This window comes from Panthera onca, chromosome A3 (assembly GCF_046562875.1).
Source record: "Panthera onca isolate mPanOnc1 chromosome A3, mPanOnc1 haplotype 2, whole genome shotgun sequence".
NCBI classification, from domain to species: domain Eukaryota; kingdom Metazoa; phylum Chordata; class Mammalia; order Carnivora; family Felidae; genus Panthera; species Panthera onca.
Window position 1 is genome coordinate 110,073,924 of NC_138341.1, and position 21,289 is coordinate 110,095,212.

Consider the following 21,289-nt stretch of genomic DNA (forward strand, 5'->3'; position numbering starts at 1 on the left):
GACTCCCAACCATGGACTCATCCCTGAGACTTCTAACATTGGTGACAATGCCTCCAGCAGGCCTCGTTTTTAGTGTCCTTCTACCCAAGGCCAGGATGTGTCCCTGGTCATTCTGTCCATGGGCTTCCCAGAGGAGTTAGTCCCTCTCACATATTAAGACTGAGGAAATCAAGAGGGTTTGGTGATCCCTAGGGAGAGGGCATGCAGGCAATTCAGTTGCCTGAGCAGGCAATTTCATCAGGCCCCTGGAAGAGATGCCCCCATTCGTACCTCCAGGGAGAGTGGAGAGCACTCTCGATTCTACTCTAGGTGCATTCCTCTCCATGATCACGAGCTCACTCGCTCTTCTTGGAGGCTTGTGTGCCCAGGGCTTTCAGGTTGAATGAGGGTCACAAAGAAGGAATAAGTTGCTCCATGAAGTCAGTGCATGAGAGGAGCCAGTTCTTGGGTGGGCTATTGACTCCCCTCATAGCCTGGTGGCAGACGGTAAGAGGAGCAAAGACCTCCCCTGGAATTTGAGCTGAGAAACATGGAGAGTAGCGGGGAGTTGTCATCGGGCGCTAACAGGTTGGGGAAGAAACTGGAGGCCAGGTAAGCTCCATGTAGCCACAGCTGGAAGCTTCCTGGTCCCAGGTTCTAGTCCTTGTAATGCATGATTGCCAGACTCTTCCTGGGGCCTGTCTGGCATGTCTTCCCAATAAACATCCATCCTGTGACATAACTGGAGTGAGTCTCTTTCTCGCAACCCAAACTGCTGCACTGGAACACAAGATCCAAATGTGAATCTCTTTCTGGGAGACTGTCTGACGGAGGGGGCCGGCAAGTGCGAATTACATGACATTTACCACAGGCTACCTTACGCTCAAGCGCTTTGCGCCCTCTCCTGCTCCTTGAGGCTCTGGGCGCTGCTCACGCGTCCACGTGCGTCCAGATGCCCAGCACCTCACTTGGCATGCAGTAGGTGAACGCTTAGTAAGCACTGGTTTTTCTATACAGTTGTCAAGTGAGAGGGTGGAAAATGTGCACTAAATCCAGAGGTGGGACAGAGGGAGAGCAAGCCAAATGCAGCCAGATGTTTTGGGGCTGTCTGGGGAAGAGAGGGTAAGGGGAGGACTGCTTCTGTGCATCTCCAAGGGGATAGGTCCATCTGGGGTTGGAAGGTCCTCAGAGGGGTTAGTTGTCCACCCCCAGAGGTCTGAGGCACCTCAAGACTTTAAAAATAAACTTCTGGGCGCCTGGGTGGCTCAGTCGGTTAAGCGTCCGACTTCGGCTCAGGTCATGATCTCACAGTTCGTGAGTTCGAGCCCCGCGACGGGTTCTGTGCTGACGGCTCAGAGCCTGGAGCCTGTTTCAGATTCTGTGTCTCCCTTTCTCTCTGCCCCTCTCCTGCTCATGCTCTGTCTCTCTCTGTCTCAAAAATAAATAAACATTAAAAAAATTAAAAAATAATAAATAAAAACAAACTTCTAATTCAAGTGTGACCCACATACAGAAAACTGTAAACTTAATGACTTTTCCAAAAAGGTACACACACATGTAAACAGCACCCAGAGCAAGAAACAGACCATTGCCAGCTCCCCAGAGTGTCCCTTCAGCCCCCTCCCAGGGGCAACCAACCAGAAGGTAGCTACTGTCCTGATATCTAACACCATAGATTTGATTGGCCTGTTTTCGAACTTTATATAAATGGAGTCCTATAGAATATATGACGACTTCAGAAAACTATCTGACATTATCTATGACAGCTAAAATACTCTTCCCTATGACCCTGAAATTCCATCCCTGGGCATTTATGCAAAAGGACTAAGGGTTTACATCCACTGTGAGACTTGTACGAGAATGTTTATGGTCACCCTGTTCTGGGTCACTCTTCAGAATGAGTCTTGTTTACAGACGGTGTGTGTCACCCATTACATGAGCACTTACAAAGATTTAACTCTTACTGGTTCGACTCCTTCCCTGGATACTCCCCAATGGCCCTGTGGAGAGTGACTCTGGCAAGTCCCTTGGGAATTCATCTTTCCCACAGTCGCACTTCTAGGATCCCTCTTCCTCCACTTTGGTTCAATGGTCCCACCCCCTCCTCTGCGACCTCAAATATAAATAGTGCTCTGAGATTTCAACAGAAAATTCCTCGGATATACTTGGACATAGCTCATCTGGGTTTGGGAGGCATCCACTTTGCAAGGATGACTCCAATCCCCACATGGCTCTTAGGCTACATGCCCACCTTGTTTTATTAGCACTGACTGTGTGCCTTGGCCTGTGCCAGGCACTAAATAAAGACATAGTCCCAGACCCCATGGAGCTCACGGTCTGGGGGAGACAGACAAGGAAATGGACAACCACACTGCTGTGTGATATATGATGCAGGGAGAAGTATATGCAGGAGACAGTAACCCAGGCTTTGGGTCAGGAAGAACCCCTTGGCAAGGAGGCACCAAAGCCTAGGTCTGTAGTGGGAATAGAAGCTCACCAGTTCACTGGTTTCTTGCCAGAGAGGAGAGGATCTTGCCTTCTCTCCCTGATGTCCACATTGAAGTCTCCCCTCCGTGTTCAGAGTGTGGCTACTCTGGGAGTCTGCTCTGCAATCCTGGCCCCCAGCTCATTTAGGGCTCAAGCCGCCTCTAAGCCCTGCCAGGCCCTGCCAGGCTGCACACTTGGCGTTGTCCTGTCTCTGTGATCTCTGGGGATTTCTTAGTTGCTTCTTTCTTCTTCCTCTTCAGGACCCCTTTACCAGGTTTAGGACTGTATCTCCACAATTTCCCCTTTCTCAGGATCTACATTTGTTTTGGAATCTCTAGGTGTGCTCCTGGTTCGAGATGGAAGCCTAGGTCCCTCTGTCCACCCCGATTCTTCCCCAAATCCTCCCTAAGAGAAGCGATAGCAAAAATGGACCCAGGGTATGACAGGATGCCTTGCTTTCTGCTCCCCTGGCTCATCTAACAGGAGGATCAGGGAGTTCTGTGCTGCAAGGGGGGGGGGGGCTCTGTCGCTGTCAGCACCCGTGGTGACCCTATTTCATCACTCACAGAGGGAGGGCTTGATGCCTCTCCAGCCTGTCCACACTAGAGCTTCCAGTGTGACCAAAGCCATCTAAGTCTATCTTAGGTCTGGTTCCCCAAAATGAGGTTTCAGAGGCAAGCGAAGTAAGGCTGTGCTCCGAGGGGAAACTGGTAAAGGGATGAAGGCAGGAAGCTAAAGATACATGCACATAAATGTCCACAGCAACATTTTTGGTAAACATCTCAAAACTAGGAACCACCCTAACTAATGTCCAGCAACAGTAGAATCAATGGGGAAAACAGATGTTACATTCACACAATTGGATGCTATTTATCAATGGAAATAGCTGAACTAAAGCCACACACAACAGGCTGAGTACATTTCACAAACCGAAAAATATTTGCGACTCATATTCCAGACAAAAGATTAATACCTCTTATATATAAAGAGTTCCTTCAAGTTGTTAAGAGAAAGACCCACAGCTCCATACAAACATGAGCCAAGGATGTGAACAGGCAATTCAGGGTATAGGAAATACAAATGACTCTTAAATGTTTGAACAATTATTTGACGTCACTGCTAAGAGAAATGCAAATTAAGACTGCACTTTCGAGGCACCTGGGTGTCTCAGTTGGTTAGGCATCTGACTCTTGATTTCAGCTCAGGTCATGATCTCACAGTTCGTGAGTTCGAGCCCTGCATCAGCTCTGCACTGACAGTGTGGAGACTGCTTGGGATTCTCCCTCTCTCCCTCTGCCACTCCCCTGCTTGTGCTCGCTCTCTCTCTCTCAAAAATAAATAAATAAATAAATAAATAAATCATAAAAAAGATTCTCTCTTTCTAAAAAAAATAAGAGAGAGAGAGAGAGAGAGAGAGACTGCACTTTCACCTTCAGACAGGCAAATATCACAGTCTGAGAACTGTGTTGGTGAGGCTGTGGGCAAAGGAACACTCTAGATATTGCTGGTGCAAACGTAAAGTGGCCCAAGGAATCCCACTTGTAGGAAATCATCTCACAAATTAGTGTGTATATAAAATTATCCATCACAGCATGGTTCATAACAGCAGAAGGGCTGGAAACCATTTGTATGCTCAAGACGGGACTATACAAGTAAGTGGTAACGTTCAACTACAAAAATGAGGACTCCGCACACCCACTTGAATAGCTAAAATTCAAAAGATTGACAACACTAAATGCTGGTGTGGCTGTAGGGGCACTGAAACTCTCATACACTGCTGGTGGGGATGCAAAATGGTACAGTCACTTTAGGAAATCGTTTTTTGTTGTTTTTTTTTAACTTAAATATGCCCTTGCCATATGACCCTGCATTTCTACTTCTGGGTCATCACAGATGAGAAATGAGAAATGAAAACATATGTCCACACAAAGACTTCACAGCGATTTTGTAGCAGCTGTGTTTAGAAGAGTCTCGCACTGGAGCAGGAGAACCCACATGCCTAACTGGAGAACACTGAGCCACCGCGCTCCGCTCGACCGTGGAACACACTTGGCACCTACCAAAGAACAAATTACTGATCACGAAGCAATGTAAACGAATCTCAAAAACATAGAGGGAAGGAAGCCAGACACAGAAGAGCACATGCTTTAGGATAACATTTATATGACGTTCTGGAAGAGGCGAAACTAATCTGTAGGCTCAAAGCCTATCCCTGGCTGCCTGGGGATGGGAGAGGGAGAGAGTGACTGGGGAGAGGCACAGGGGAACTCTTGGGGGGGGGGGGGGGCGATGGAAACTGAAGCTGGAACTCTTCCTAACCGAACCGCTGCATTTACTACTCCGAATTTACTACTCAGCACGCAAATCTTCAAAAGAAGAAATGGATGTTACCAAAGCCAAAAGGAACCCCCCACGTCTGGACCTCCGTGGCTTTGTGCAACTGTTCCCTCTGGCCACCACCAGGGACAAGGGCTGCCCCGGCCCTCAGCCGCGAGCCTGTCGGCCGCCTCGCCTTTGCGGGGGCATTAAGTCCCCGGGACTGCGGCTGGACCACCACGGCGCGCCGCGGGGACAGGGGCTGGCGGCCACCGCGATGCAGAGGCAGGCGAGCTCCGAGCCGGTCCAGCCGAGCTCCACACCTGCCAGTCGCGGTCGCCCGGCCTCCCTTCTCCTAGGGGCACTTCCGCGGGATTCTGGCCAGGGCGCGTCTGGGCAGGACTGGTGGCCAGGCGGGGACAGAGGTCCGCCCCAGGAGACCCCAGAGGGGGGCGCTCCCTGCGCAGACCCAAGGGGCAACAGGTGGCCCCCAGCCCTGGTCTCTCTCCCCCCACCCCAAAGGTCCTCAAAGGCCCTTCCGAGGGGCCCCGCCCCATCCCCACTCCACCCCGCTCCGCCCCCGCGAGGAGAGGGCGCAGAGACCCACCCCCGCTGGTTGGCGCGGGAAGGTCCCCCGTGGGGCCGCACGGATTCCGCTGGCCCTGCACCCGCCCTTAGACGGCGGCTCCGGCTCCCCGAGGGCGCACGAGGTCCGGCCCGCTGCCAGGGTGCGGCGGATGGGCTTCGGGGCTCCGTGCGGGGTGGCGCGGGAGGGTCGGGAGGCGGCGGGCCGGCCGCTCTGGCCGTGGGTCGGCCCGGATCCAGCCGGGGCGGAGCCGGGAGCCGGGAGCCGCAGCGTGGACACCGAGGCACTCACAGCTATGGGCCAGGGGTCTCTGAGAGCTCGAGGGTCGCAGGCGTCGCTGCTGCTGCTGCTGCTGCTGCTGTGGCTACCTTTGCAAGTGTCGGGGACCGAGGCGTTTCAAGGTGAGTGGGATGTGCCCGGCGGGGCAGGCCAGGTCACTGTCAGGGGATGGAGGGCCTGAACTGCGCTCCCCCCACCCACGGTGGCCAGGAGAACAGGGCTTGCCCAGGCTTTGGCACCGTTGGACCTGCCCAGGGACTGTCTGCTGTACTTGGGCTGGCTTGGAGTCCAGACTGACACAGTGCCAATGGCAAAGCAGTGGTGATGATGGTTGGAGGGGGTGGGGGGCGTCTCCTCTAAGCAGCTGCCCAAGTCCCCAGACCCCTCTTCTAGGATTCTCTGCTCTGACCACCCCCAGACCCCACCCACCAGTGTGGACTTTTTCCTGCACCTCCATCCCTTAAGGCCAGCCCACTGTTCCCCAGAGTCCCTGCTGTGCCCTCGGACTAGGGGGCCAGCTGTGGCCTCCACAGTCAGTCTGGCCCCCATGCTCACCCCACACCCCAGGGCCTTGGGGCAGTGTGTGTGTGTGTGTGTTGTTGATATTGTCGCCTTGTTTGGTGAGATAACGAAGGGTGCTCCGGACAGGCTGGACCCTGGGAAGTAACCTCAGCAACCCCGGTGGGTAGGAGAATTGGCGGTGTCCTGGATGTGAAGTGCCCCGCCACCTGCCTGGGAGGACACCAGGGAGGAGGCAGGAAGGGCTGGGCTGGGCTGCGCTGGGTGGCCTGGGAGTGCTGGGTTCCAGAGCACTGTGGGGAGCACCTGTAGGGATGGGGTCCTCTTCTGTTCTGGGGCCAGGAGGGGGCGGATGATAGCCCTTATGCCTTTGAGGATGGCTGCTCCCTCCTCCTCAGCATGGGGTCAGGAGAGGGTGATAGGACCCCTGGGAGGAGTGGAGAGAGGCTTTGTGCTCCCCGACACCACACTGGCTCCCCCGTTCAGCTCCCGCCCTAATCCTCCTCACCACAGCTCTGTCTGCGCCTCCCTCTCCCTCCTCACAAAGGCACACCCTCCCCTCTGTACTGAGGAGGCTTAGGGCCAGCAAGAAGTACTTTTCCACACCCAGTTAAGTCCTCTCTGGGCTGGGAGACACCCCTTCCCTGCTTACCCCTCCTCCCAGAAGCCCTCAGATCCCTCCCCACTCCCCTCCCAGCCGCCCCGCCCTGCCCAACCATGGCAGCCCACTCATCCAATCAGGGAGGGCTTCCTGGGGGAAGGGGATTCCTAGAACTGCTGCTATTCCAGGTCTTTGATGCTGGGGTCTGGGGGAGAAGATGGAGGAGGAGAAAGGACTTGGGGTGGCCTGGCAAGAGCTGAGCCACTTCCACCGTCTGCCATCTCAGCGTGGGGTTGGGGCAGGCTGGGTGCTGGGGAACTGTCAGTCCTGGGAGCTGGGCTTGCCTCCCCAGGGATTGTGTCAGAGGGCAGGGAGGGCTGCCTACAGGCTCTGGGCTGCCTGGGGCCTGGCTCTGCTGGGCAGCTGGGTGGGGGTAGTGAGGGTTGCTGGAACCCACTGTGGGGTGGGGGGCTGGGAGCATTCCAGGGGAGCATTCCAGAGCCTTCTGAGTAATGCTTGGCTCTGGTATTCCTCCAGGGCCCCCTTAAAGCGCACCCGGCCTGGGAGCACTCAGGCTTTCTCCCCACCCCGGGTCCTCCCCACCTCCAAGATCCAAGAAAGGGGCTTCCAAGCTAGGGTCCCTGGAAGTCCTGCTTCCAGCATGAAGCCCCCAAGGGAGCTGTCTGGGCAAGGTGGGCCGCCCAAGACATCTGGCTGTTGTTTTTCTCAGATGGTGGAGGAGACACAGTCACCCTCTCTTCACAGATCTCTCACTCCAAAGGCATCTGCTGCCCAGACTAAAAATACCCGAGGCTGCCTCCCTCTTCCTTCTCCTCTGCACGGGGGGGCTTGGTCTCTTGTGATCTCTGACCCCCAAGCCTCCCCCAGATCAGTGGGGCCTCTGGCTTCCCCAGCTGAGCTATCCTTCCCAGGCTCCTCTGTCTCTGTTCTGCCACCTCCCTGGTGGCTCCTCAGTTCCAAGGATGCCCGAGGAGCAGGAGCGGCCACCCTCCTCCAGGCTACACCTCTGAATAATGAAGGTGGAGTCTCCTGTTCCTCTTTGCTGATGTCCTATCACCTCATCCCTCTGTCGTGCCCTACTCCTCTATGTTCCTCAGACTTCCCCCTCAGCTTTTACTCTGTCTTCACCCCAGGAGACAACCCTGGAGAGCCAGTCACCCTGCACTGGGTCCTGGATGGACGACCCCGGCGCACGGTCACCCTGGAGGAGCCGGTCAGTGCCAGGTCGTCCTTCCCTTTGCGGGGGGCCCGGGGTCTCCCAGCCCCTTTCCCCGTCTTCAAAGTTTAGCGTGGCAGTTTGGCTGGGGTCTTTTAGGCCCCTTTCCGGAGGTTTGGCAGGTGGGGGTGGGGAGACACATGAGATCACAAGAGCCTGCACGCATGGAAGTCATTTTCAGGCTTCCTGCCCCACCGTCCTCTTCTCCCTTCCTCCCAGAATTATCCAGGGGAATTATCCTCCCCACCAGGCAGAGATAGGGCCAGAATTTGTGAGCCCTGAAACTTTTCAGGGACCTCTTTATGCAAACACCAAAATATCTTCCTTTTGCAAAGTTTACCAGAACGTGTTACCCTGTGGACACATTGCTGTCTCCTCCAGTAACACTTCAGCCTCCCTGGCTCGTGCAGAATCCACTTCTGGCCAGGGGGCACTGGTCACCCTCCTAGGGCAGGCCCGCCTGATTTTGCTTCTCCAGGATGCTCTGTCCCACTTGCTGCCAACACCCACCCATCACACACTTCCAGAATAACCATGCTCCTGTCTGTATGTGCCACACAGCTTTGCTACAAATCAGGAGGCCAGTGCCCTTAGAATCCCCATATCACAGAGGGGCAAACTGAAGCCCAGAGAAGTTGGAGAAAGTACCCAAGGTCACACAGCTCTTTAGCCCAGAAGCCTGATATCCACTAAGGTCTGAAAGACTTCTAACCATTGGCCAATGTCCCCCAATTTTAGAGAGGCCTCTTCATCCTGAATTTTCAGGTAAAAGGTGACAAACCACTGTCCAAGACAGCAAGGAAGGCAGTAGAGCACTGTCGTGAAGGCTGGAAGGCCCCCACAGGCCCAGGAGCTTTTAACCTAGGGCCCTACTGGGTCCCCCAGACCCTCAGGGGCCCCCATTCAAGCATGGTGCTGACCCGGGCTTTGAGTTAGTTGTCCTGGACATCACTGGCAGAGGGCAAGGCTGGGCACATGCTGGGCACCTCCCTGCCAGTCCAGCCTAGGCTGTGACAAGGAAGGGCATCTCAGAGGACCTTGCTTTCCCCTGCCTCGCCCCTACCCCCCCCCCCCGCCCCCCCACCGCCGGGAAGCCTGCCAAGCTGAGGCCAGCAGACAGAGATGAGGCAGGGAATCCTGTCCAAGAGGCAGGAAATACCCACATTTCAGGTTAGGGATGGGGTGTGTAGTGAGGAGCAGGGTCACCAGGAGGGCAAAAAGCAAGGAAAAACAGCAGAAGGACAAAGAGAAGGGAGCCCAGGGTGGGGGTGAGGTAGGAGCTCCATCTGGGGCTGCTGCCTGCGCTGGGTACAAACCTTTCTCCAATAAAGTAAGTGACATTCCAGCCATGTGAGCTCATGCTTGGGGCCTTGGGGTGGGGGGCTCTTGGCTGGGGTTGCAGGGTTGTCTGCCTCCCACCTGCAGAGAAAGGGCCCCCACAAGAATCTGAGCCCCTTGGCCCGGGGCCCAGCCCAGTGCATGGTGCAGGGAAGGGTGAGGGCCAGCATTCCAAAGACACAGCAGCTCTCCTGGATGCTCCTGGGCTGGTTCCAACTCTGGGCCCCCAGCCAGGCAGAGTGGACAAGGCAGAGGGGCCGGCAGATGGGGTATTTCCACAGGGTGGGAGAGGCAAACAGGCTAGCGAGAAGGAGAGGCTGCGGGCTGGCCCAGGCCAGCCCCCGTGACATCTAGCTGAGATGTTTTTTCTCTTGGCCTGAGGTAGGGGGTCAGGGTTTACTTTATGGTCTCAGCAAAGCAGGTGTGGGGCAGGCCTTCGGAAGGCTAGGGGAATTTTCAGTTTGTCAGAATTGAAGGAGGAGGGATAAAGTCTGAATTCTACAGGGAGTGGGGAGCAGCAAGAAACGAGGCCGTAAGGAGGCCTGAGCCTGGCTACCTAATGCTCCCCCAGCCAATGTCTTCAGGACCCCATTGTCCTCCCCACTTCGAGGAAGCCTTCCGGCTGTGACAAAGGAGGGAGGGCCAGAGGAAGAGTCCAGTAGCCTTGGGCAAGTCAGGGTACCTTCCTGGGACCCCTCGTTTCATCCCTCTGGAGGATGAGGTGTGCCCCTAGCAGGCTATGTCCAATGGCTGTTGTCAGAACCAAAACCGTCCCGAGTTTGGGAACATATTTGCCCGCATGTTCTCACCCCCACATCCATCCACACCTACCATGACCAGTGGGGAGCCTGCTGCCCCCTGCCCCCTGTGCTCTCCTTCGCCAGCCAGCTCCACATCCCACCTGCTCCCTCAGCCCTACTCTCCTTCTTGACCAGGTCTCGAAGCTAGACATGGGGCTGGTGGCCTTGGAGGCTGAAGGGCAGCAGCTCCTGCTCGAGCTGGAGAAGAACCAGTGAGTACCAGGCAGGGGAGGGGGCCGGGAGCCGAGAGCAGCTCCCGCTCTCTGGAGGGGATCAGTGCTGGGGGCAGGGATGGAGGGGAACCCCTAAGGCAGGCTGGATGGGGCGAGGGCTCCAGAGGAAGAGGTACAGGAATTGTCCTGCCAGCCCATGACTGGCTCCCTTAAGGCTGAAGTAGACTGCTAAGCCTGGGTCAGCCCTGCTGTGGGGCACATCCTTCATTCCAGCCCCAGGATTATCTCGTTAGCTTCCTGCCAGAAATGAATGAGCATCACCTAGTGGGTGCTCACAGGGTGTGCTGAGTCCAAAGAGAATCCAAAATGGATTCCAAAGATGGGCAGGTGCTCAGGGCTGAGGTGAGGTGTGGCTTTGTAGGTCAAGACTCCTTCAGGAGGCAGGGATTTGTCTGGCCTGCCTGGAGGGTCTCTATCTACAGGGAAGGGAGCAGTGGGAAATGAATTTGGGGAGTCCCAGTAAAGCCAGATCACAGAGGCCTTTTTTTTTTTTTAATTAGAGTGAGAGTGAGAGTGAGAGCGTGCGCGCGAGAGAGAGAGGGAGGGGGGGGGGAGAGAGAGAGAGAGAGAGAGAGAAAGCAGGGAAGAGGGGCAGAGGGAGCGGGAGGGAGAGAATCTCAAGCAAGCTCCATGCTCAGTGTGGAGCCCAATGTGGGGCTGGATCCCACGACCCTGGGATCACAACCTGAGCTGAAATCAAGACTCAGAAGCTCAACCAACTGAGCCCCGCAGGCGGCCCCACAGAGGCCATTGTAAGGCTGAGTGTCTGCAAAGCCAAAGATTCTGAGCTGGTGAATGAGTAGGCAGTGTGGGGCTGGGTGGGGTGGGTGTCCATGATGGAGCGTGGGGTCTGGAAACCATCCAGATGGAATTATCAACAGCCATCGTTTGTCGAGGGCTCGCTTCATTGAAGACACTGTTCCAAGCACTCTACACATGTTGGCTTCTCCCCCATGGAGCCAGATGGACCGGGAACAGGATCTAGTTCCACCACACAGAACCATAGTTCCTCTGAGGTTCAACGTCCCCACACATGAGAGGGGGTGACCACAGCACCTACTCTTTGGGTTGAGTCTGTGCATGGAGTCAGGGAGGGCAAAGCTGGAGAAGGTGGAGGAAAGACTAGGAGGTGGAGAAGCAGGCGCCACAGGTCTTTGGAGTGGTCTGGCAGTAAAGAGGTCAAGGCGAGGTGGGGATGGAGAATTTTCTTTACGGAAGAGACATTAGCTCACAGTTGATCCACCTTGGTGGGAAGGACCCCAGAAAGATGGAGAAGGAAGGTGAGATCGTTAATGGAGTGGGGTCTGAAGAAGATGGGGATGGGGCTCCCTGCCCAGGTGGGCAGGCAGGAGCAGCTGTGGACAGGTGGGGATTCTCTTTTCTCTGGAAGCATGGGGTGAGCATCACTGAAGGACAGCTGGGGAGAAACGTGGGGTCTGGGGGCCAGAGAACAGAGGCCTGACAAGGCTGGGCATCGGGCAGGGCCACCCAGGGAGTTTACTGCCCTTCCTTGGCTCCAGGCCCCACCTCCTCATCAATGTCTCTTGAATCCTCCCTCCTGCCCCTCCCCAAACCTGTGGAAGGAGCTGCCCACCATAGACTCCACAGGGACCACAAACTGTTTCTCCATTCCTGCTCCTCCCTGCTGCTTCCCACACACCCACTTCCCACACCTCAGCCCTCACCAAGGCTCCTTCCTGCACACCGCCCCCCCCCCCCTTTCTTCCTCCAGCCCAAGGTTTTTCTGAGCTGAGCAGCACACAGTCGCTCCTGTCCCTTCCCTCAGATACATTTGGGTGCTTCTCCAGGGCTAGCCCTATGCCTCACTCATGGAGCTGCTCAATTAGCATTCAGGGAGGAAGGCTGGAGGGCATCCTGGAGGAGGCCTGGCTGAATTAGGTGACCCTTATAACACCCCCTCCCAGCAGGCTGCTGGCCCCGGGATACACAGAAACCCACTATACCCCAGATGGGCAGCCAGTGGTGCTGGTCCCCGACCACACGGTGAGATACTTCCATGGGCTCTGAGGACAGGGTAAGGGATGCTGGGGGGGTGCACTCCCTGAGGACCTCTCCACCATTCCTTTCCCATTCGCCTCCTCTTTTTAAAGAGAGGCTGGAGCCAGCCCCCACCCCCACCAGCCCCTCCCAGTTCAGCACCGGCTGAGATTTGGGGCTGGGTCCCTTGCTCTCCAGGACCACTGCCATTACCATGGACGTGTGAGGGGCTTCCCTGACTCCTGGGTAGTCTTCAGCACCTGCTCTGGGATGAGGTGAGGAGTTCTGGGGGAGGGGGCTGGGGCTGGGACTGGGGAAAGAGTCCCCTCACACCCTCCTCTGCACTCTTCTGAACTCTAGGGGCCTGATCACACTGGGAAGCAATGTCAGTTATTATGTGCATCCACGGTCAGCTGGAGACTCCGAGGACTTCATCACTCACAAGATGTTCCCAACCAGGCAGCTGCTCAGCTGGAAAGGGGCCTGCGGCCACAGGGATGCCAGGAGCAAAGGGGACATGGCCAGCCTTTCTCGTGCCACCCAGATCAAGGTCAGGGGCACAGAGAGGGGTGGGAGTGGAAATGGAGTATCCATAGCCCTGCAAATCGGAAAAGACAGGAATAAACAGCCCCAGTTCAGGGCCTCCTGTCCTGATATTTTTATTTGGAGGCTGAAGAAACAAGTTCCAGCAATTTTTAAAGTTAACTTTGTGCTTCCTGGGAATTGGGGTTGGCAGCCTGCCACTCAGGGTCACCATTGCCTCTTCCCAGGAGAGGAGGGAGGTCCGCAGGAGCCCGAGGTTCTTGGAGCTGTACATAGTGGCTGACCACACACTGGTGAGCAGAGGCCCCAGGGGGGTGGTGGGGTGGGATGGGGCCAGCTCAGCCTGCCAGGAACTCTTCTGTATGTCTTTCCAGTTCTTGACCCAGCACAGGAACTTGAACCGCACCAAACAGCGACTCCTGGAGGTGGCCAACTACGTAGACCAGGTTGGGGTTGGCAGGAAGAGAGTCCTAATGGGGGTGACTGCGACATGGGCTGGCAAGTCCTGGCAGGAGGTGGCAGGGTTGGAGAGGAGCACAGAGTATGGAGCAGAGAGGAGAGGGCGCCCCCCGGGAAGAGCACAGGCACTGTGGCACATCTTGTCCCCCAGCTCAGCCTGGTCCCGTCCACAGATTCTCAGGACTCTGGATATTCAGGTGGCACTGACTGGCCTGGAAGTGTGGACAGAGCAAGACCGGAGCCATATCACGTCAGACGCGAATGCCACGCTCTGGGCCTTCCTGCAGTGGCGCCGAGGGCTGTGGGCACGGTGGCCACACGACTCCACGCAGCTGCTCACGTGGGTCCTTCCTACGCCCACGTGGGTCCCCGTCTGGGCAGCCCAGAATCCTGGCCCCACCGGGTCACGCTGCGTTCTGCCTTCAGGGGCCGCGCCTTCCAGGGCGCCACTGTGGGCCTGGCGCCCATCGAGGGCATGTGTCGCGCTGAGAGTTCGGGAGGCGTGAGCACGGTGAGCTCCACCCGGGACAGGAGGGGGCGGATAGGGACAGGGTAGGAGGCATCCCCGCAGCCCCCAGTGACGCAGTGACCGTCCCTACGCCCTCCCAGGATCACTCAGAGCTTCCCATTGGCGCAGCAGCCACCATGGCCCACGAGATAGGTCACAGCCTTGGCCTCAGCCACGACCCTGACGGCTGCTGCGTGGAGGCGGCGGCTGAGCAAGGCGGCTGCGTCATGGCCGCGGCCACCGGGTACAGACGCCGAGGTCGGGGGCGGGGGGGCGGCAGGAGTTCCGGGGGAGGCTCCGCTAGACCAGGGGACCTTCCTCAGCTGCCTTTCTTTGGGAGAAATGGTTATCCCTCGATTTCCTCTTCCGTAAAATAGAGATAGTGGTCATAGCACCCACCCTGAGACTTCTTTATGAGGCTTAAAGGGAGAAAACGCAGAAGTGGATTCTCAAAAGTATGGAGCTTTTCAGAACATCCTAGCAAGGATTCTCCAACCCCGGGAGTAACGGCGCTAGGTCGCGATTTGACCTTGAGTGCCGGGCTGCCTGGTCCTGGCGTGACACCCTCCCGTCTCGGGCTCGCCGTGTGACTATGTACAGTTTACTTGCCCTCTTTGGCCTCCGCGTGTGGAGGATCCCGGCTGCCTGCTGCTTAGGCGGTTTCTGCGCATCCAGGGGCTGTGTGGCCAAGCACAGGGAGTAGTGGCGGGAGGGGGTCGGAGACGAGCAGGGGATTGAGGGGGGCGGTCCCCGCACGCCCGACGTCCTTCCCCTCCTGTAGGCACCCGTTCCCACGCGTATTCAGCCCCTGCAGCCGGCGCCAGCTGCGCGCCTTCTTCCGCAAGGGGGGCGGTGCGTGTCTTTCCAACGCGCCGGACTCCAGGCTCCTCGTGCCTCGGGCGCGCTGCGGGAACGGCCTCGTGGAGGACGGCGAGGAGTGTGACTGCGGCTCCAGCCAGGTCAGGTCCGCGCTCCCGGTCCCCGGGGGCCGAGGCTGGCGCCCCGCTCGCCCCCTCCCCCGGGGTCTGGGTCGCTGCGCCCTCATCTGGTCCTACACCCTCTCTCCGGCTCCAGGAGTGCCCGGACGCCTGCTGCCTCGCCCACAACTGCTCGCTGCGTGCGGGAGCCCAGTGCACACGCGGGGACTGCTGCGCGCGCTGCCTGGTGAGGGCGTGGGGGGGGCTCGGGGTGAGGGTTAGGGGGCGCTCGGGAGCCGGCTGTTGGTCTTGGCTGATTGGCGCCCTCTGGTGCCCCTGCTGGTGCTGGCTCTGCTCTGCGCGCGGGCCCGCCTGGCCTCACCTGGCCCTCCAGCCTCTGAGCCTCTGTATCGGCGTGGATCTCTCAATGTCCATTGTCTCGCTGTCCCTCGGCCGCCCTCCCTCCACCTGGTCCCCTGCGTAGCTGAAGCCGGCTGGCGTGCTGTGCCGCCGAGCTGCTGGCGACTGTGACCTCCCAGAGTTCTGCACGGGCACCTCCCCCTACTGCCCCCCGGACACTTTCCTACTAGACGGCTCTTCCTGCGCCAGCGGCCGGGGCTACTGCCGGGATGGCGCGTGTCCTACACTGGAGCAGCAGTGCCAGCAGCTCTGGGGGCCTGGTGAGACTACCCGAGTACCGCTGGCCCCATCCTCGGGAATGCACCGTTTTTTACGCAGGGGAAGATGGGGGGGGGGGGGGTACTGAAGCCAGTGCGGTCCGCCCATGCTTCCTCAGGCTCCAGCCCAGCCCCGGAGGCCTGTTTCCAGACTGTGAACTCAGCAGGAGACGCCCACGGAAACTGTGGCCAGGACCGCAAGGGTGGCTTCGTGCCTTGTGCGCAGAGGTGGGGAGTGGGGCGGAGTTAGGGGAAGCGGGTGGTGCACTGGGTCAAGAAGGACTCTCTGGCCATGCGGTCACCCTCCACTTTCGTCCCCAGGGATGCACAGTGTGGGAAGCTGCAATGCCTGGGTGGGGAGCAGCGCCCACTGGCACCACACACGGTACCGGTGGACTCCAGGGTTGGACTAGGCAGCAGCGAGGTGACCTGCAGGGGAGTCTTCCTGCTGCCTGGTGTCCAGCTAGACCTGTATGACGTGGGCCTGGTAGAGCCAGGCACCCAGTGTGGCCCTAGAATGGTGAGCCCTGTGAGCCCTGCACACCAAACCCTTCCCTAATGCTTGAGTCCTGTAGGCCAAAACGTCACTCCCCCTCACTGCCTGGTGCACACACCACCCATAGGTGTGCCAGGACGGGAGCTGCCAAAACACTACCTTCTGGGAGCTGGAGCGATGCCTGACAGCCTGCCATGGCCATGGAGTGAGTGGCCGGAAAGGTGATGAGGGGGTGGCCTTGGACTTCCTGATCCCACGGGGCCCTCCTTCTCTCTTCCCCTCTGTAGGTTTGCAACAGTAACCATAACTGCCACTGTGCTCCGGGCTGGGCTCCGCCGTCCTGCAACAAGCCAGGGTTTGGTGGCAGTGTGGACAGCGGTCCTATACAGCCTGAAAGTGTGTCCAAGGAGGGAGGGGGTGTGGGGAGGGGCTGAGGCGGGGCACGTGCTGAGGACGCAGCCTTACCCTGTTGTCCACAGACCACAAGGCCTTCCTGCTGGTGGTGATCCTTAGCTTTCTGCTGCCTCTGCTCCCCGGGGCCAGTCTGGCCTGGTGCTGCTACCGACAGCCGGGATCCCGTCTCCAGCAATGCCTCTGCGGCTCAAGGAGGGGTCCTGCATGCACTGGGTAGGCTCTGAGCCCACTCCTGTGGTTGCTGCTCTGCAGAACTCTGCTGGACCTGGGGGAGCTGGGGTGGGGTCCTTAGACCTTCCCCCCAGGAGCAGAGAGATGGGCAGAAGCAAGTGGGAAGAAGCCCTGAGCAGGAGGCCACAATGGCCTCCCGTTGGAGCCAATGATGTGGACCCCTGTGGGGCCCTCTTCCCCTCCCCGTTAATGTGGTTCAGCCCCCCCCCCCGCCCCCCGTTGTGTTTCTCCCACCAGGGGGCTGCCTCATCCTAGACTGCCATTGTTCTGCCAGCTAAGAATGCAGTTCTCGCTCCACTGTGCCCTTCCAGACCTTCCTAGCCTCTCATGAGTTGTCAGCCCCCTTTCCCACTTCCTCTGCCTAAATCTTTTCTGTACACCTTTGAAGTCCCCCGATGCTGGACCCAGCACACCCTTTTTGCTCCTTACCGCTGGTTAGTTTTGGCACTGGCTGCCCTTGTGCCAAGGGCCTGTCCCTAACCCAGTTCTCCATGACCTGGGAGGAGAATCACATAGTACCTAAGCATGGTTGACCTAGGGCTGGCCCCTTCAGTGGGGTGCTGGGCAAGGGAGGCACCCCATGGCACATCTGACACTCCCTGGACTTGGGAGTGCTCTGGGCAAGCTGCCAGAAGGGGCAGGGTTTGGGCTAGAGATTGGGGCAGAGGGCATCCCAGACAGGGGCAGGGCACCAGCCAGGTCCCAGGTTCCGAGACGGGCTTTGACACAATGAGCAGTGATTGCGGGTCAATGGGGGAGGAGCAAGGTGGTCAGAGTTTGGTGTGTCAGCATAAGGGGGTCTAGAGACGGGGCAGGGTGGGGGACAACTGCATATCAGCACTAAAGCAGAATCTTGTGGACGACGGAGACTGTTTCAGAGAGATAGCAAAGGAAGTGGCAAGGCGCTGGGCAATGGGGCATGAGCAGCCAAGCATGGCTTGGAGGCATTGAGGGCAGCAATGGTCAGCAGGGCTACCCAGTGACAAGGGGCGCAGGCATGGCTGCTCCTGGGGGAGGAAGTCCACCCTGCTTTGGAACCTGAGTGATGCCAATATCTGGGTGGTGCCAGGGTGCTGGGGTGATGGCAGAGCTTGGGAGAAATGTCAGGGCTAGAGAGAAGTGCTGGTGGTTCTGGGAAGGCAGGAGCCTGGGCCCAGGGGCCTCTCTCAGGAGGGAGCAGGAAGGGACCTGGAGGGAGTGACATGGAGCAGAAGGGTAGAGAATCATTCAAGCAGAACTCAGGCTGTGCGCACCTGCTCAGGACCACTGTTCTGACCTCCTGCCCTCTTATCCCACTGCTTAGGCCCAAAGATGGCCCACACCGGGACCCTCCCCCTAGGAGCGTTCACAGCATGGAGTCAGGCCCAGCAGCCACTGAAGAGCCCGGACTCTGGGGTGAGTGAACCACAGTAGGAGATGGGGAGGGAGGTGAGGATGGGCTCTTGCCTTCTGCCTCCTTCTAGACGACCCCCCCTCCATTTATCTCCCAGTTACCTTGAGGCCCCTGTCCCCACCCTGCTCCAGAGACTTCTGCCTGTGGTCACAACATTTGTCCTCCACCCATTGCTCCAGACCTTAAGAACTCTGCCAGAGCCCAAGAGCCACCTTGAGAAGCATCTGTCCTGTTGCCTTGCCTGAAACCCCAAGGTAGGTAGAGACCCTCCCCACCTTACCTACCCATCTCTGTTGTCCCTCATCTGCCCTCCCCTACTGAGGTTTTTGAGCGTTATTATGCAAAGGAGATGTGACCTTGTGGAAAAGCTACTGTCATGGAGACCAGAAGCTGGCAGTCCCTAGGGTGGGAGAGAGAGAAGTTGTATCTCTTTCTGGGTCATCAGTCCTCACTGAGGGAGCAAAAGGGATCCCAGCCCTCAGGGGTGACCTCTCCTCTTCATTTGCAGCAGGTCAAGTCTAGAAGCCAAGATCCTGTCTCTGGTGAGAGAGGGGCTCCTGAGATGAGGATACTTACAGACAGGCGACTGCTGACAGCCACCACAAGAACTTGGTCTCCCAGGGGCAGAGCCAGTGAATCACACTTCCTGCACTTTTGCAGCCTGCAAGTTTCTTCCCTGAGTCGAGCTCTGCTCCACCCACTTCAGGACCCCGGAGCCTTATCAGAAGATGCCCAATGCTGCCCCATTCCCTATGGCTGGGGGGATCCTGGTAGGGTATATATTCCAGCCCAAGAATCTATCAGTCCAAGGAGCAAAGGTCATGTAGTCACTGACGTCCTGTCACCAGGGGAGGCTGGGTCATTCTGGGCATTGGGAGAGGTCTCTATCCAGGGAACTTGGGTGTCTCTGCATATGTATTTTACCTAGACCCAGCTCTGCAGAATCCAGTGACTGCTGGGCCAGAAGCCTGGGCTCCAGGGGCCCTACATTTCAGATTGAGTCTACTTCCCTGGAGCTTGGCTCTTGCAAAAACAAAACAAAACAAAACAATCCACAAAATCCTTGGGATCCTCCTCCCTCCCTTTTCCTGCCATGTCCTCCAGATGCTTCCTCAGCCTCACCTCTGTTATTGGTCCTCCACCTGAGGTTTTGGAGGAGTGTGGTTCTGCTGTAGCCCTCTCACTTTGGACATTACTCAGCCTTCCCTCCATTCCATGGGAGGGGACAGTGGGAGCTGTTTTAAAAAGGATACCAAAGTAGAAGTCAGAAGAAAGATATGCTGACCTCAAGCTTCTGTGAGTCTTTTCTGTATGTAAATTCATCCCCATTGGGGCTCCCTGAGGGTCCCAAGGGGTGGTGGCTGGTGGGTGGAGCCTCAGATGGCAGCTGTGGACCCAGATGTACCTGGGCATAGGACAGTGTTGCCTAGCTTGAATGATCCCTTTGCCCTGTCTATTCTGCCTCCCTTGGAAGTTCTCAGAAGTCACTTATTCTCTCCCCATTCTTCATGAAAGAATTGCTGAGTGATCTTCTGTATCAGCCAGCTGTTGCTGCATAACAAAACCACCCCCAAACACAGTAGCTTAAAATAACCAATTCTGTGAATTGGTAAATTAGGTTAAACTCAGCTGGTAGTTCATTTGGGCTCATATGTTTGCAGTCAACTTCTAGCCAGTTGGGCAATTCTGCCTCTGGGTTTGGCTACCTATTGCATAGAGTGATGAGGACGAATAGACTATGTACCCATAGCTTGTTCACGTGACAGCTAAGGAGGGTTCTAAAGAGCAGGACCAGGATTAGGGTAAGGCAAGTGACGCACTTACCTTGAGCACACACAAAAAAGGCAATCAAGATAAATAAGATCTTAATGCAATCTTTTAAAGGATCAAAATTAAAACCAAATATCAATGATGAACAAAATATCAAAATTTTAACTGAACATCAGATCAGTAACAGTGTCATGCCAAGTCATGTTGGAACCTGAGGCAGAAGGAAAAATTCATAGTAGTGATCCTGTCTCATCCTAGCCCCAGCCCTGTCAGAAAGTAAGTGGAAGCTTGTAAGGCCTCTGGAAGATTCTGTGACTGGCACATTTTACTTCCATAACATCCTATTGGCCCAAGCAAGTCACAGGGCCGGCCCAGGTTCCAGGGGTAGGGAGAGTAACTCTACCTCTTGCTGGCAGAGCAGTAGGATCCTGCTTCAGAGGGCATGAAGACTAATTTTTGCAACCAACCAACCACTCCTTGCATTGGCAGCAGAGAAGAGGCAGCCCCAGAGGTTGAATGAGATGGTTTTCTAAAGCTGCCATCTGTCTGAATTGTACCCATGGGATTCTGATTTATAAAGATGACCTGAGTAATGACATGGAGAGGTTAATGCCACTGAAAGAAGTTTTTATTACACACAATTCCCAAGAGAAGGGATCATGCTATGCCATGCAGGATCACATGGGGAAGCATGAGGTTTGGCCAGGAGGCCGAAGCAGGAGTGAGGGGAGAGCCTAGGAAGGGCAAAGCATGGCTCAGGATTGGCCAGGCATGGGGCACAGGGATGGTCTTTAATTGTCAGGTACCTGGCCCTGTGGTGATTTAGGGCAGGGCAAATACTGGCTTGGTAAGAGCTAGAAAAAAGGCAGTGCTTGTGGGTATAGACTCAGAATTGGTTGGTCTGCACATGAAAGATATTCATAGGCAAATTTTCATTAACTCTAGGAATTAGCCAGCCCAGGAAGGGGCAGTCTCTCCCCCAAACACCAAGCTCCACCCCGCCAACCAAGATGTCAAACCATCATAAAATGCAAAAAAATAAAGAACATCATTAATACATCTCTCCACACTCTCATCCATCAGGGAGGTGTCTGGACCCCATGGGACTCCCACTCATATTTCATGTCTTAAAATGCCTAAAATTGCATGATACGGAGAAAAACCTGCATGATAAAAATTGAATGATCAAAAGCTGGATTTACCATGAAAGTGGTACTTTGAGGGAAATTTATAGCCACGGTATCTTTTATACAAAGAGAGCTAAAAGTCAGTGGGATAAAGGTCCAAGTTAAGAAGTTGGCTCAGGACTAGATGATTTCACTGATGAATTCTACCAAACATTTAAAGGAGAGTTAATGCCACTTTCAAACTCTCCCAAAAAAATTCAAAGAGAAGGAAACACTCCCAAATTCATTTTAGGAAACCAGCATTGTCCTGATAACAAAGCCAGATAAGGACCATACAAGAAAACTACAAAGCAATATTCCTGATGAATACAGATGCAGAAA

The 21,289-nt window shown here is 56.3% G+C and overlaps 1 protein-coding gene across 5 annotated transcripts; it reads left to right on the top strand.

Annotated features, from left to right (window-relative positions):
- The first annotated feature begins 5,405 nt into the window (after positions 1 to 5,405).
- Positions 5,406 to 20,838, top strand: ADAM33 (ADAM metallopeptidase domain 33). 5 transcript variants are annotated; one of them, XM_060613477.2, is made up of 22 exons: positions 5,406 to 5,769; positions 7,922 to 8,001; positions 10,278 to 10,354; positions 12,301 to 12,379; positions 12,572 to 12,648; positions 12,734 to 12,923; positions 13,144 to 13,209; positions 13,291 to 13,362; positions 13,549 to 13,715; positions 13,802 to 13,886; positions 13,985 to 14,127; positions 14,665 to 14,842; positions 14,958 to 15,047; positions 15,285 to 15,480; positions 15,597 to 15,705; positions 15,799 to 15,997; positions 16,101 to 16,178; positions 16,261 to 16,369; positions 16,453 to 16,600; positions 17,922 to 18,013; positions 18,143 to 18,265; positions 18,520 to 20,838. In XM_060613477.2, the coding sequence occupies exons 1-21, from the start codon at positions 5,520 to 5,522 to the stop codon at positions 18,226 to 18,228; spliced, it is 2,571 nt and encodes an 856-aa protein (XP_060469460.2). In that variant the 5' UTR covers positions 5,406 to 5,519; the 3' UTR covers positions 18,229 to 18,265; positions 18,520 to 20,838. The 5 variants fall into 5 exon arrangements, with proteins under 5 accessions (XP_060469460.2, XP_060469476.2, XP_060469468.2 ...); XM_060613493.2 differs by having other exon boundaries at positions 18,191 to 18,265; XM_060613485.2 differs by having other exon boundaries at positions 12,304 to 12,379.
- Positions 20,839 to 21,289: the final 451 nt, after the last annotated feature.